The sequence below is a fragment of the Oreochromis aureus genome, linkage group 3 (assembly GCF_013358895.1).
Source record: "Oreochromis aureus strain Israel breed Guangdong linkage group 3, ZZ_aureus, whole genome shotgun sequence".
NCBI lineage: Eukaryota > Metazoa > Chordata > Actinopteri > Cichliformes > Cichlidae > Oreochromis > Oreochromis aureus.
The window spans coordinates 99444034-99460523 of NC_052944.1; the positions used below are offsets into that span (position 1 = coordinate 99444034).

The 16490-nt window shown below is 42.4% G+C and overlaps 1 protein-coding gene across 1 annotated transcript; it reads right to left on the reverse strand.

Moving 5' to 3' along the window:
• Positions 1–1079: 1079 nt before the first annotated feature.
• LOC120434818 (ribonuclease inhibitor-like) lies at positions 1080–16267 on the reverse strand (the record flags this gene model as incomplete). The annotated part of the gene is made up of 5 exons (XM_039603224.1): positions 16126–16267; positions 11654–11708; positions 11450–11569; positions 4457–4630; positions 1080–1239 (listed from the first exon to the last, which is right to left on the reverse strand). Coding segments are annotated over exons 1-5 (651 nt in total), but the record flags the coding sequence as incomplete, so codon positions are not given.
• Between the last annotated feature and the right edge of the window lie 223 nt (positions 16268–16490).

Sequence of the window (16490 nt, forward strand, 5' to 3'; positions counted from 1 at the left end):
GATTGAGCATTTATACACCGAGTATTGTCCTTCCTTCAGCCCAAAGATTAAAAGAATTGGGAGATTTTAACAGCTGTTCAATACTGAAGAATTTTAAACTTCTTAAAATTATGCAAAATTGCAGAATATTGCAGAATATTTTTAAGGTTATCTGCTATAAAACACCAGATCAGGAAAATCTCCTTCATGTTTTTCTGTGGTTTATTCTGTTACTTTGACACAAAGGCATCTGCTGTGATGTTCACAATTCTGATGAAGTCATCAGTACTGATAAATGATCAGAATTATAATATTTCTGACTGTCTGAGGCTAAATTGAATCGAATCAGGACTTTGAGAACCTGAATCGAATGAATTATAGAAATCAGTGATGATACCCAGCCCTAGTGAGCAGCCTAGGCCTGACAGAAGTGGATGTAGCTGTGGGTAATAAGAAAAGATGAAAATAACTATTGATAACTTTTTTGTTAAGTTAAGGCCTGATCCGTCTGAAATTCATAGCCAGCTCTGACATGGTGCCATCAATCTTTGAATGCTGAAAAAGCAGCAGTGTATCCAGAAAACACATTATATGCTGCAATAAATGCACTGCCCAAGTGTCCCCTCTCCCCACTGCCTTTCAGCAGCATGCAACAGCAAACAGGTCGTCAGAGGAGGCCGAGATGATGATTAAGTTTAACATTTTCTACAATATTGACAAAGCACTTTAAGCACAAGATTGTTAGTTAATAATTTAGAAATGAATATTGTCTGTATGGACTCCCCCCCCCCCAAAGAAGTGCACATGTGAAATTGCGGTGTTAAGCCATGTGGTTGAAAGATTTGAGTGCGCCTATTTTGTGCCGGTGCACCTAACTTTTTAAAGTTAGGCGTACCGGTGCGCCCATGGCAAAAAGTTAGTCTAGAGCCCTGATGTACTATCCAGCTAGACTAGTGTGTCTGTCCCTGAAAATATTCCTGCATGTGTAATTGTTCATGTCTCATCTGTGGAAACAAACAGGAAGTGAGTGAAGGACACAGGAAATGTTTCCAGCTCTTCCTCCTCTATCAGACATTCTCTCCATACCTGAGAGTGTCCAGTCTCCAGCCTGGATCCTTCAGTCCAGCCGACAGCAGCTTCATTCCTGAGTCACCTGGATGATTGTAGCTCAGGTCCAGCTCTCTCAGATGGGAGGGGTTGGAGCTCAGAGCTGCGGCCAGAGAAGTACAACCTTCCTCTGTGATCAGACAGCCTGACAGACTGCAGACACACAAAACAACAATCCATCTGTCAACAATCGTTTTCTCTTTATGACAATAACATCTATCCATTTACATCCATTCAATGTAACTTTATTTATAAGTGACAACAGTCATCTCAAGCTGTTTAACAGTGTGAGGTAACAGCCTCCAATATTAGAGAGAAAGCCCCAACCATCAGACAATCCACTATGAACAGCACTTGGTGATGGTGGAAAGGAAGAACTCCCTTTGACACAAAGATCCTCCCAGTGAAAACAGCCTCCAGGAGGAGCATCTACCATGACTGAGGGGAAAGATAAGAGATGAGCTCAGAGAGACAAGAACAAAACACAAACTAAGGAGAGAGAAGACAAAAGTTAAAAACATTCAGAGCATCATGGGAAGTCCACCACAGCCAGGCTTTCTTTGTGTTCGCTGCTTTGTCAAAACCTCAAACTGAACCTTAAGCTCCTTATTCCACACGCTGGGATCAATTGGCCTTCAGTGGTGTCCTGGCTGACACACTGGAGTGACCGGAGTGCTAAAGAGTGAATCTGACACACCAGTGTCACCCCTGATATCTCTACTACACTTTCAGCTTCTCCACCCGAGCTGTGGCTAAGGTGCTACCAGCATGCAGGCTCGGTGTGTCTCACTCAACAGTTACACTCGTCATCCAGACTAACACCACTCCACAAGTTCACCACTAAGAGGCGCTAAAAGACCACATACAGTGAGATCATCACTAAATGTCTGCTGTGTCTGAAGGTGACTTGGTTTTTTAGTAACTGGCTACATGAGCATGATTAGCTGCAGTTCCATCTTTGTAAAAGAGACTCAGCATTAGAGCCAAACAGAAACATTTCTACTTTTTAGTATGTTTTTTAGTAGAAATGTTTCTGTAAAAAATGATTTGATATTTCAAAGAAAATACTTTTTATCAATTGTTTATAAGTCAAGAATTATAGTTAAATAAAAAGAAGCGACAAATCAATAAACACTCAATAAAACCTTGTACAGCTAAAACTCATGTAGACAATGTCAGGGGAGGAAGTAAAACTAAACCTTTGACACCAGAGATGATAACTACCAAAATAAAACAGGAAGTTAATAACAACCATGAGGGGAACACCTGAGTGAACCTAGTAAAGGGATGTAGTGGAGCACTGACGGAAGTAAATAAACTCAAAAATACAAACAGTAACTAAAACTAATGAGAGCTGATGGCAATGTAGTCCGTGCTGTAGGGAGAATGGACAGCCATACACGTTATGTGTCCATGAGCAAGAGGAGGGAGAAAAAGGAAAAGTAAGAGTTGTCACCGAGCAGAAACGGGAGCTGGAAGCATGTAAATATAATAATTGGGGCGATCGTGGCTCAAGAGTTGGGAGTTCGCCTTGTAATCGGAAGGTTGCCGGTTCGATCCCCGGCTTGGACAGTCTCGATCGTTGTGTCCTTGGGCAAGACACTTCACCCGTTGCTTACTGGTGGTGGTCAGAGGGCCCGGTGGCGCCAGTGTCCGGCAGCCTCGCCTCTGTCAGTGCGCCCCAGGGTGGCTGTGGCTACAATGTAGCTTGCCATCACCAGTGTGTGAATGTGTGTGTGAATGGGTGGATGACTGGATATGTAAAGCGCTTTGGGGTCCTTAGGGACTAGAAAAGCGCTATATAAATACAGGCCATTTACCAATAACCACTGCAGCCAAAAAGAGTGCCTGAGGAGCCCAGCTGTAAATAAGCTATTAAGACTCGACTGTACACTGTGTTTGTGTTTTCCTCCGAAACAATAAGTTCCGTTGGAGCAGCCTTTCAACGCCTCTCTCTGTCTCTCGCAAGCAAAGTTGACCCAGACAACAAAGTAAAGCTAGTTTTCGGCTACGAGCCCGACACGAACCCGACGTATTAGCCAGAGGTCCCTTTACTACGGTTCGGACCCGCAGACGTGTTTTATATATGCACAGAACAGTTTTCTATACAAGATCGCTGCAAAAAGTGCAGCCTTACCTAATGTCCACCCTACTGTTACTCATTTTATATTAAGATTTAAACATCTAGTTGTAATTGGTATGGTGAGTAACCTTCATAATAGTAATAAATCACATAGCAATAGTACATTCATGCAGCTGTAAAAAGCATGATAATATATTAAGTAATACAAAGTATTCTGTTACGTTACTCAGTGAGAGTAACGTAACAGAATGCATTACAAAATACATTTTGGGGCATGTATTCTCTAATCTGTAGTGGAAAACATTTTAAAAGTGACCTTCCCAACACTGTGAAGATGTGAATCCAGTGGGTGGATGGCAGCATCACCATGAAGGATCAGTGTGAGAATACATTATCATCCACAATGAAAACCAGTCGCAGCTTGTGGCTGCAGTTAGCTGATTTGATACTTAGCTTGGAGTTATCTCAGTAGAAGATAGAATGCTAAACTGTCTAAACCAGGGGTGTCAAACATATGGCCCGTCGGCCAAATTCGGCCCCTGAGATAATTTGACATGTCAGTTATTACAGTATTTTCAGGCTTGCTGATATTCCATACCAACAGGGCTGGGACTTTATTCTGATGGACACATTATGTCGCCAATCACATTAAGAGACAGACTGGGATCATGCCACTATTTAAAGAAAGGGATGGGGGCAAACGTTCAGAAGAAAGCAAGCATAGTGGTACAGGCCAGGTACACACAGACACAGGTTTAAATGCAAGCGTGTCAGGACAAAGTGAAAACACAAAATGAGCAGCATCTGGCTGAATTTCAGTGATACTGGAGACGGCAAAGCTGAGTGCAGAATTTATGACTTAGAAGCTGGATAAAGTGATACCCATGTCTGTTCTCCTCTTAGTGGTAGTAGATGCATAAAATTAAGACTAATGAAAACACTGAATTAAAATTGCTTCCCTTAAAAGCACCAAGTTTACAATTAAATTTCTAATTATGATCTTCAGCACCCAACACCATGACTATGTACATATTGTCGGGTGTGAGAATATTTGTGTTGTGTGCTGTGGATTCAACTCTGCAAACTCATCACTATTTTCATCATCAAATTTCTACTTAGACAGCAACAAAACAGAAAGCAGTTCCCAGAAACTACTTCTTGTTTTAGAATCTTTCAACATAAGAGTATGTTGCACATCAGAACACCTCCACATCTCCTCTTATTAAAGGATTACCTTATTATTAATTTGCTATTTCTGCCAGTTGATTAAAAAATGTTTGATCTCACCTGAGAGTTTCCAGTTTACAGTGTGGATTCTTCAGTCCTTCAGACAGAAACTTCACACCTGAATCCTGCAGGTCATTGTTACTCAGGTCTAGCTCTCTCAGATTAGAGGACTGAGAGCTGAGACCTGAGGACAGAGCTTCACAACTTCTCTCTGACAGGTTACAGAGACTCAGTCTGAAAAATAACAGCAAAACAATTAAAAAAAAATACTTTTGATCAAGTGTAATGAGATTACATAACATTTAGGAATATTCCATTCTCTTTTTGTCAAGAAAGTAATGAACAACATGTGGAGACAATCAGAGAGAGAAGAGAGAAGTGAAGAGAGAACAGAGCAGTAAAAGAACACTGGATAGTTCAAATTTGACACATTTTGTTGATACATTTCTGGTATCAACAAAATGTGTCAAATTTCTTTATTTTGTAATCGTTTCAGAAGAGTTCATGATTAAAACTTACATCAATAACCACCCAGAAACATTTCAGAAATGCTGACATGTATTCAGTGTTGAACAAAGTGACTACTGATTATCACTTAATAGCTTTATAGACTTTTCAGACACCAGCACTCATGACTGTATTTTGGGGGTTATTTTGTTAGTTTTTTTTAGTTGATCACACCTGCTGTTTACCAACAAGCATATAAGTTAAAATGTACTCACAGAGCTTTGTTGGAGGCTTTGACCACTGGCAGCATTCTCAGAAGAGCCTCCTCAGAAGCAGAGTATTTCTTCAAGTCAAACTCATCCAGATGTTCTTCTGATGACAGTAACATGAAGGTCAGAGCTGAGCACTGAGCAGGAGACAGTTTACCAGTGGAGAGACTTCCTGAAGTCCTGTATTGTTGGATCTCCTCCACTAGAGAACGATCATACAGTTCATTCAGACAGTGGAGCAGATTGATGCTTTTCTCTGCAGACAGATTCTCACTGAGCTTCTTCTTGATGTACTGGACTGTTTCCTGATTGGTCTGAGAGCTACTTCCTGTCTGTGTCAGCAGACCTCGTAGGAGAGTCTGATTGGTCTGCAGTGAAAGACCCAGGAGGAAGCGGAGGAACAAGTCTAGGTGTCCATTTGGACTCTGTAAGGCCTTGTCCACAGCACTCTGGTAGAAGTGTTTCTCTACAGATTTTACTTCTTTTTCTGGTTCTTGTTTTCGAAACAATATAGACCATATGGACGTTGTTTGTTTCTGTTCAAGCAGATTGAGTCCAGAGTTGATGAAGGTCAGATGGACATGAAGAGCAGCCAGAAACTCCTGAACACTCAGATGGATGAAGCAGAACACCTTGTCCTGGTACAGTCCTCTCTCCTCTTTAAAGATCTGTGTGAACACTCCTGAGTACACTGAGGCTGCTCTGATATCGATGCCACACTCTGTCAGGTCTGATTCATAGAAGATCAGGTTTCCTTTCTGCAGCTGATCAAAAGCCAGTTTTCCCAGAGACTCCATCATCTTCCTGCTCTCTGGACTCCAGTGTGGATCTGTCTCAGCTCCTCCATCATACTTGACCTTCTTCACTTTGGCCTGAACCACCAGGAAGTGGATGTACATCTTAGTCAGGGTCTTGGGCAGCTGTCCTCCCTTTCTGGTTTTCAGCACATCCTCCAGAACTGTAGCAGTGATCCAGCAGAAGACTGGGATGTGGCACATGATGTGGAGGCTTCGTGATGTCTTGATGTGGGAGATGATCCTGCGGGCCTGCTTCTTATGTCTGAATCTCTTCCTGAAGTACTCCTCCTTCTGTGGGTCAGTGAACCCTCTGACCTCTGTCACCATGCCAACACACTGTGGAGGGATCTGATTGGCTGCTGCAGGTCGTGTGGTTATCCAGAGGTGAGCAGAGGGAAGCAGTTTCCCCCTGATGAGGTTTATCAGCAGCACATCCACTGAGGTGGACTTTCTAGGGTCAGTTAGGATTGTAGTTTTGTGGAAGTCCAGAGGAAGTCGACACTCATCCAGACCATCAAAGATGAACACAACCTGCAAGTCTTCAAAGCTGCAGATTCCTGCTTCTTTGGTTTCAGTAAAGAAGTGATGAACAAGTTCCACCAAGCTGAACTTTTCCTCTTTCAGCACATTCAGCTCTCTGAAAGTGAACGGAAATATGAACTGGATGTCCTGGTTGGCTTTGTCTTCAGCCCAGTCCAGGGTGTATTTCTGTGTTAGGACTGTTTTCCCAATGCCAGCCACTCCCTTTGTCAGCACTGTTCTGATTGGTTTATTTCTTCCAGGTGAGGCTTTAAAGATGTCTTCTTGTCTGATTGTTGTTTCTGGTCTGTCTGGTTTCCTGGATGCTGTTTCAATCTGTCTGACCTCATGTTCATCATTGACCTCTGCAGTCCCTCCCTCTGTGATGTAGAGCTCTGTGTAGATCTGATTCAGAAGGGTTGGGTTTCCTGCTTTAGCGATGCCCTCAAACACACACTGGAACTTCTTCCTCAGGGAGGATTTAAGGTTACGATGACAAACTGCAGCAGGAAGTTCTGAATAATAATAATAAAAATACAACTTCAACAATCATATTTTTCAAAATGCTGATGACAATTTCTGACCCACTGAGAAATGACTGAACACACTGGTGTCACAGGTGTCTCATTTATCTAACAGGTTAAAACCTTAAGTAAGAAATCCTCTTACGTCTCTGCAGACGGTCAGCCAGCTCCTGCTGCTTCATTCTCCTCAGGAAGTCCACTGTGATCTTCACAAATGCCTCTCTGCTGCTCCTCTGCTCATCATCCTCCCTCTGAAACTCCAAGCATTGGGGCTTATTTGGATTCAGAGCCTTCTGGATCTTCTTCAGCTCGTTCTTCACAAAAGTGATGATATTGTCCTCCAGCAGCTGGAACAGAATATTTATGAATGAGCCACCACTCTGAACTTCAGTCTACACAACAGCCACTTCTTTATGATCAAGGAGCATATCATCCACGATCTCCTCACCAATTGTAAGTCTGACTTTATCTGATTAACTGAGACTTTGTCCACAACTCCATGATCCCAAAACATTGATTCTGTTCATATGAATGCAGCGATTTCAGTGGGAGAAACATTTCACTGGTGTTCAGAGCTGAACTACCAACGGGTTGATGATCGAAGCCAGAAACTTGGAGATGTTTCAGGTGACTGAGTTGATCATACAGCCAACTGGTCTTAAAGATTCACTCTGTTTACACATACAGATCAGTATCTAAGGTTTGACTCTCACCATCCACTGGAGCACAAACTGGGCGTCATCAGGACGCTACAACACAAAACAAACACCATCCCCACAGACACAGCAGCCAGGGAAGCAGAAGAACTTCACATCAAGAAGGTCCTGAGTAAACGCGAACGCTGGTTTGAGGGCGGAGTCAAGGAGGCCATTCATGTGAAAAGGGAAAGACCATCTCTGAATGGAGGAGGGGCCTAAGGGTGCATCTCTCACCATCTTACAATGCTGTGATTGCAGCGTACCAATATGTGATATGCGTACCAATGATCAATGAACTGACCTCACAGCCCATTGTTCTTTCAGTGCTGCTGGTTTCAGTCATTATACAAATGTCCTGTTTTTAAGGGTGGAAACCTGCAGTCAGCTGAGACTGAAGACGTCACCTGATGATGATCAAACGTTTCTCCCACTGAAAACGTCCAGATGAACAGAATCAACCTTTTTGGGATTTACTTACCTGGATGATTGAGCATCAAGACACAACTCTGTGACTTTTCTCAGTTGAATAAATCCTCTCCTCCAGGTTTGTTTACATCTATCAGCCCTGTGGCTCTGCCCAGGGACAATAATCTATGTGAGAGGTGGAAAGTCATACAGGTGTCTGCTCCTGCCTTCAGTTATTTTTATCTACTGTGTGTCAACTGGCTGAACCTACTCCAGCTGTCTACTGTCCCCCTAAACTCAACAATGACTTAGTGATCTATCCATTCTCTGACCAAACACATCCTGCTGCAGGATGTTAACATAGCAGCACACTGATGATCCCACTCACTGTGAACAACACATTTGGACCTGATTTGCTGCTCTGGTTTACACGTGAACTTTGACTGCTGTCACCAACTTGAGAGGCTCTACAGTAAAACCGGACTTGTCCACAAACAGATGTATAAAAATCATAAACTACATTACAAGGACAGCATTGCTCAATCAACTCTAATTACTATGGCCATCGGCTGCTTTTTAAATCATTTTCAGTCCTCGTACAGGAACCTTCTTCAAGCTAAATCCAAGTGTGTTAGACCAGAGTTAACTTGATATGTGTGGGTGTGTAACTCTTAGAAGCTGATTGGCTGCTTTTTATGGGGGCTGGGTCTTTGGAAAGTGAGCAAACCACAGTTTTAGTAACACACCCTGAACTACACACTTTAACAAACAACATGAGATTTTAACAGTAATGTAAAAATCCTGTGATTCATTGTTATTAAGCACAAACACATCTATGGCCCCGTTTCCATTAGTAGCTGCTCAGATCGACTCACCACAGGTCGCCACGACTGGACTGGATCCACTGGTTTCCATTACAGTTGAGGACCACCTAATGTGGTCGTCTCAATACAGCCCAGTGTCAACTCACATTATTAGTAAGTGCTAATGCTGCTAATTTCCATCATATATGTCATTTATTGCTCAAAGTTATCGTAGAAACAGTTATTCAGCTTCATTCCCACTGATCTCGACTACAAACTGTTTCACTTTGGTTTTTGTTTAAAGCCTCGATGTTTAAAACGTTTCCCTGTGATCACATTTGCACCGTCTGATTTCAAAGTTTGTTTCTTTTGGTCATTTAGTCCACAGAGTCCTTGGTGTTCTGAAAGGGACCTATAAACAAATGTATTATTATTAATATTAATAATAAAGTAGTTGTTGTACATGTACAGACCATAAATATGGAGTCCAGCTGTGTTTGATGCTGCTGGGCAGACTGACCACTGGGAACCTCTGAGCTCTGCTGGTCCACTCTGTGGAGGAACCATGGACACACACACACACACACACACACACACACACACACACACACACACACACACACAAGGCCACTTTGATTATTGAAACGTGAGTTTAGCCTGTAAAAGCTGTGTTCAGTCACTTTTGCTGCTTCCCTTGTTGCATCTGTATTTGTAGTTTCTCTGTCAGAGATCAAAATGATCAATAATACAAATGATACTCCAGAGTCCTTCTTTGTTGGGTTTTAAACTCTGTAAAAACACAAAGATCATAATTCCCTGAATGACTTCAATGTTTTTCAAACTGAACTTTGATTCTAAAGTTAAAGCCGTTTCTCAGTAAATGTACTTGTGATACGTCATCATTCACAGATCAAGTACCTTTCCATTCAAAGTACATATTAAGCCAAGTGTGTAAGTTTACCTCTGAATATTTGTGAAGCATTCCTTTGTTAAGCTTAACAACCGATATATGAAGCTCGGACATCTGTGTTGTCATTGCTGAGTCTGTTTGTTTGTTAATTCCAACCACCAAACTGTTTACCTGCAGCACAGTTTGATTTTTTTTCCAAGTAAAACTGTGAAACACACTTTTTTTCATACTTGTGTTGTTTTGTATAGAAATGACGCAACATTCAGTGTCAGGTTAAATGTGATAGAAACAGCTCACACTGACATCCATCCTGATAAAAGATGAATGCCGGAAAACCGTGTTGGCATTTATTTGCACTGCTTTCCACCTTGAATGTCTATTATTTTCTGCTTTATGTATAAACGGCTCCATTCTACAACCTGTTTTTGTGTACTTGTTGAATATTATTGTTTCGTGGGCGATCATGGCTCAAAGAGTTGGCAGTTCGTCTTGTAACCGGCTCAGACAGTCTCGGTCGTTGTGTCCTTGGGCAAGACACTTCACCTACCGCCTACTGGTGTTGGCCTGAGGGGCCGATGGTGCTTCTGTCACTCTGCCCTTTTTTATTTGACTACAAAATGCAGCAATAAATATTTTTAAGAAAGCAGTTTTAGTGATTATAAAATAGACTATATCAGATTCGGCAGATATCCAAATTTATGATATCAGTAGATAAAACAGTGGTGCCATCTCTGCCAAGAACACAAAAGAGTATTTGTTGGTCCTGATCACATTTTAATCTCATCTCTCCTTGAACAACTGAGTGAAAACACTCTGATAGAAATCTGAGCTCATCTTTGATCAGCATGTGAATGTTAAGCAGCAAACAGAAGTCTAGTTCAGTCTCATTTGTACAGGTTACAAAGGTTTCTAGAGTGCGATCAATGCTCCTGATCAACTGATCCACACCATCATTTCCTCCTGATCACATGATTTCAGCTCAGTGTATTCAGGCCTAAATGATGCAGCAGTGTCTCGTCTACAGTCAGTACAACACACAGCAGCAAAGCTCCTACACACACTGAGGACAGTGAACACATCACTGCAGCAGCTTCACGTTCACTGCAGAATCCAGTTTAATCAAATCTCTACATGTTACAGCTGCACTTTATATCTCAGAGCAGCTTCAAGCTGAGACCCTCAGACCAGAGAATAAATGACTGTTACAGGGTCAAAGGTCAGGGTTCAAACACAGGACTGTGTTTCACTGTTTCAGCATCAACACTGTGGAACAAACTTGCTCTCACTGTGAGATCAGCACAGTCAGTAAGGTGTAATAAACTCCTCTGATTTGATCCAGCTGTCTGCAGATTCATCACTGTGGTCGGCAGCAGCTTGATCACTGCTTCATGTTTGAAAGGAGCTTTATCAGTCACATCATTATAGGAACAAGAAGCTCATCAGATCCTGTCTGTGTGACACTGAAGGTGAGATTAACAATGAAAGATGCAGTGTGAGCGACTAACAGTGTGTTATCATTTATATAGAAACTCACAAGAAAAGAGGAAACACACTCGTATAAATGTGTGAATGAGGCGAGTATCAAATTGATTTGAGTTTGACTTACACATGTTTGCACTGCAGTTTATATCCAACAACATCAAGCAGTTAAATTAAATATTTCATGTTGCTAACAGCTCACCTCTCTGCAGCAGACACAGGCTGGACTTTAAAATGAATGGGAAGACCTTTAGACGTGTCACTCTGTAAGGACACAGAGCTGGGTTCAGGTTCATGTTTGCATTTAGTTCCTCGTTTCTTCCTGTGAATAATGATGGAGCAGTGATGTGAGTGCTGAGCTGTGACATGGAGAAGAGTCATGGACAGTTAGAGATGGTCATCTCACCTCTGAGCTTTGGTCTGGCTCTCATGTTCCCCACACAGAGTGCTTTTAGAGGAGGGACTCCTCCTCTCTCTCCTCACACTGATCCATGCTGCTCAATTCACATCAGCTCACACACACTTTCTACCTTCACCTGCAGAGGAAACACAAATCATTCATGTGCACATCAGCTGAAATCCTCCTTTCCATCATGTGTGCTGTCCAAATATCAGCTGCTTCTTTCCTGCTTCATCTCAGTGTCAGCTGAGAGAATGACAAACCCACTATGTGTCAACATTTGATGGATGATGACTCAGAAATGTGAAATGATGTTGACCTAAATCTGTCCTGATGATAATGAGAAGCTTTGATGAGTTGTGACTCTCTGAGGTGTCACTAGGGCAGGGGTCAGCAACCTTTAACACCCAAAGAGCCACTTGGACCCGGTTTCCACGCAAAAGAAAACACTGGGAGCCGCAAATACTTTTTGCAATCTAAAATGAAGATAACACTGTATGTATTGTTTTTTGTGCTTTGTGCGGACAACTAAAGTAAGTAAAGTTTATTTATTAAGCGCTTTTCACAGACAGGCAGTCACAAAGAGCTGTACACAAATATTAAAATAAACAATACAATCAATAGACATTATACACAATGTAAAAGATCAAATGTAAATAATGTAAAGAATATAAAATACGTAGATCAACAAGAGGCTTGTTTGAACAGAAAGGTTTTTAACTGCTTTTTAAAAGAATCCACAGAGCAACGAAGGTGTGTTGCTTATCCATGAAGTGCTACAGAGAAAATTACATTTTATTTATGTAATTAACACATTTTGAACTCTTAAAGAAATATAACAAAAGCAAAGACACCCAGCTGAACTAAAATGATCCATGTAGCAAACAAAAACTGTTGTGAGCCGCCACCCTTATATCGCATTTGGGCTTTTGGAGCCTTGACCTGACTCTTAAAAAGTAATTGGAAAAAAAGCACTATGCTGCTAAAAAAAATACATATTTGCAAAATTCTGCCTAAATATGTATTTTACCTTGTTAATGTGTGTGGCGGGGCGTGGTCTGCAGTGCCGCTGCAGGGGAGTCGGACGCACCTGAGCGGCACCCGCAATCGCGCCTCGCCGCCTTAAAGTCTGTGCTCTCTCTGCTGTTGTGTTGTCGGGCTGTGAGCTGAAAAGCTACAGCCGGCTGTATGCGTACAGCAACCATGTGTGAAAATTGGTCAATAAAGAGATGCTGAAAAGCATGTCCATGCAAACATCGTCGGGTCTGCCGTGATGTGTTTACAATGAGACTTCTGGTCCCGAACCTTTGCGCACAGCGTCTGCAAATCAGGGCTTTCATCTTTACGCAGGACTGTAAGCTGTCATCTGTGAGGCGAGAGCGGTGTTTGTTTTTAACATAGTTCACGGTTGAGAACAGCTGCCGACATAATGTGGATCCGAAGATCCATAATTGGCCTATCTGAGGTTGAAAGTCTCGATAAATGCACGGCGTTTCAAGCGGGTACACTGGCTTCATGAGTATGACGCTTATTTTGAGCGATGAAAAAAATAATGAGACATAATTTTATTTTTATATTTCAAAATCACAATAATCTTCCAATTTAGAACTACAAGTTTAAAAAAAAGAACTAAACACAAATAAAATGCACTTCAGCTAAATACTTCTTCTATTTTCCCAAACCACCGGAGCATAAAATAAGGACTAAAGAGCCGCGGGTTGCCGACCCCTGCACTAGGATGTAGAAACACTGGGGCTCAGCCCTGAAATCTTTGCTATTTTCACTTGATAACAGCAGCTGTTTAAAGTTACTGAGTGTGTTTGACAGTAAAGTGAATATAAATGTGAGACACTGTGTGCTCACAGCTAAAGGCTGCAGTCAGCTGTGTTAGAGCCTCTTTCACACAATGATCCTTTAATAAACACTCAGAGCTCCATGTTGATGAAGCTGTCCTGTATGAGCTTGTGTGCTGACATGTTGACAGTTTGACTTCAGCTTTTACTGAAGAAAATCCACAGAAGGCTGAAAGTGAAGCATCACTTCCTGTTTGAGGAGAGCCAACAGTCTGTTTACATGTCAAGTTACAGCTGGAATAAATAATCATTTGCAAAGTCTGCTGCTCTTTCTGTAACCATCTGACCATCAACTAACTCTGTGCTGTTGTTGCTGCTCTCATTCACAAAGTGCTCAATTACATTTTTAACTCGTGTCTGTAAGAGCTCTTAGCGTTAGCTTAGCGTTAGCATGCTGTCTGGCTAGCTTAGCGTCAGAGCTCTGCAGGTGTCTTGTGTAAATATTAATCACAGCGACAGTAAAACACTGCAGCTGAGTTGTGATGTCATCACGTACGCTGTGTCCTCTGTGCTCTGAGTGAACTCAAAGTACAAACTACAAGTGCACAAACACGAACGTAGCTCAGAGTGGCGGACACACTCGGCCTCGTTGGTCCAGCTGTGAGTCCGTTACCGTGAACTATGGAGCGGCAGATTTGTGCTGAACTAACAGCTGATGTTAGCCAGGAAAACATTACACACTGACTTTAAATACAAACACACACAGTTTGTTGTGTGAAGAACTCAAACATGAGCTGAACAAACAGTAAAGTTCCTAAAGACAAACTGTTAAAGGAGGAAACAAAGCAAACTTACAGTTTCTTCACACACCAACAACAAGCTCCACTCCACACCTGGACACTAAACACGGACACACAGGTGAGCTGCTTCCTGGAAGGAGGCGGGACTCCACCTGAAACTCAGCACAGGTGGGAGGGGCTCAGCTCTGTGTGTGTTGATGTGTTAACTTTAAAAATATGCCGTCTGACTGCTCAGACTGAGTCAGAGTAAAGTTCACATGCTGACGTGTGGAGACATGAAACCTTTTTGTAGCTGCAGGTGTGAACACACTGATCCCAGATCAGCTCTGCTGTATTTGTAACATGAACATTTCTGCTGCAAAGCTTCAAATGTTCAGCATGTTTCTCTGTTTCCAGGCTATAGATCCAGACACACTTTCTACCTTCACCTCACTTCACACTCTGTTATTGAAGATGTTGTTGGTACAAAGTTCATCTGGTGCTCACATGAATCCTGTGATGAAAGCTTTATTTCACTGAATGTTTCTTCAAAGCTCATTTCAATCTGTTGAAGTCATGAATGAAAGTGCAGACTGAGAGTGGATCACATGATGTTTAAGGTGTGTCATGTGACATGTTCAGTATTGTCACACGTCTAGATTGTCCCTGATATCATAACTGCTCAAACACTGATGATTATATTTGAAGAATTATTGCTGATGGCAGCAAAGTTTGAATGAGCTCTCTGTCTGTGCTGATTTGTCGCCCTCTGGAGGTCAAAACACAAACTGCATGATGTAACTGTAACCACCACAGTGACAGGAAGTGTTTTTAAATGATGAAATATGTCAGTGATGCTGATCGTGTGTTCATCACAGACGTTCAGGCTTCATGTTGACATGAATCAAAGTGAAAGCAGAGAAACTGGAATGAATCAGGTGTTGTAGAAGATGGAGAAACAGGTTGGAGAGAGGATGCTGCTCCTTCTTTGAGATCAAACATGTCGTGTTGTTCACGTGCTGTCAGCGTGACGCAAAGAAACCATGGAAACAAAGTGTGAGTGAAATCAGTCCAAAGTAACAGAGTGAATAGCAGCAGATGAAGCACAGAGGACACAAAAAGGAAGGAAACAAGGAAACAAGGTCCATCTGTGTCCTTTCAAACAAACAAGCATCAACGTCCAGGACTGAAACAAGAACCCACATATTTATACACATATTTATTTAATGAGAATAAAACAAGAATATTTATAATCCATCAGCAATAATCAGGCCTGGGATCCTCCTGGTTACAAACAGGGTCCAGGACTGGGACCTTCAGGTGGATCCTGCAGGGTCTGGTTCAGGAAAAGGTGGAGACCAACAGAAACAGTTTTAGTAGAAAGGTATGATTCAAAGAGCCGGAAAGTAAATAAACGGCACATGGAAATGACTTCCTGTGTGAGGCTTCAGTGTTAGTGGAGCCGCTAAAAGGGGTGGATCTAAATCTGCACCTCAAAGTGCGTTCGCATACAAGTAGAAGGGGAGTGAGTGGGTCAGCGCTCAGGGCACAGACACTAAGTTGGCCTTAAACACATCATTTATTTCCATGGAAACAGACACAACCAGAGTTACAGGTTAAAATCACCTATACAATAAAAAGAGTCTCAACACGCTAAAAACCCTGCCGGCAGAAATAACTCTACACTGTCAACACAAAGGCTAAACAAATGTTTCCATATGCTAAAATTCCCATAATCCCGCAGTCCAGCCACACGTGGCCAAATGTTCCTTATCTGAGACAGGAGAGGAATTTCTCTTCCGGGATGGAAACCACGCCGGCCAGAAGAACAAGGGGGCGGGGCTCCTGTCGCAGACCTGTCTCCTCCTGACAGCACGTCACCGCACAGTCCCACCCCACTCCACACCTGAACACGGCCTCCGTCGTAACACCGCCAGATGCAGGCAGAGGGACACCCCTGCCCTGCTGTGGATTGCATCGCCTCCCACTATGCTGGCTTGCACGCATTTCTTTTCCTCCTGCTTGCCTTTCGTGCGTCGCCTTCCCATCTCTGCGCTCACCATCCCCTTTAACAGGTCAGCCTGGCGGCTGATAGGCCGCCTCGGGGAACGCCCCCACCTCCACAGGTGCTACTATTGTGCGCTTAGTCCACAGTGGATTAAAAGAATATTGTGCAACAACACTAAAACACTAAAAAATATCAATAAACAAACATAAATATGACAATAAAATAATGCAGGTAAAACCAACACTATGTACCAATGCACAGTC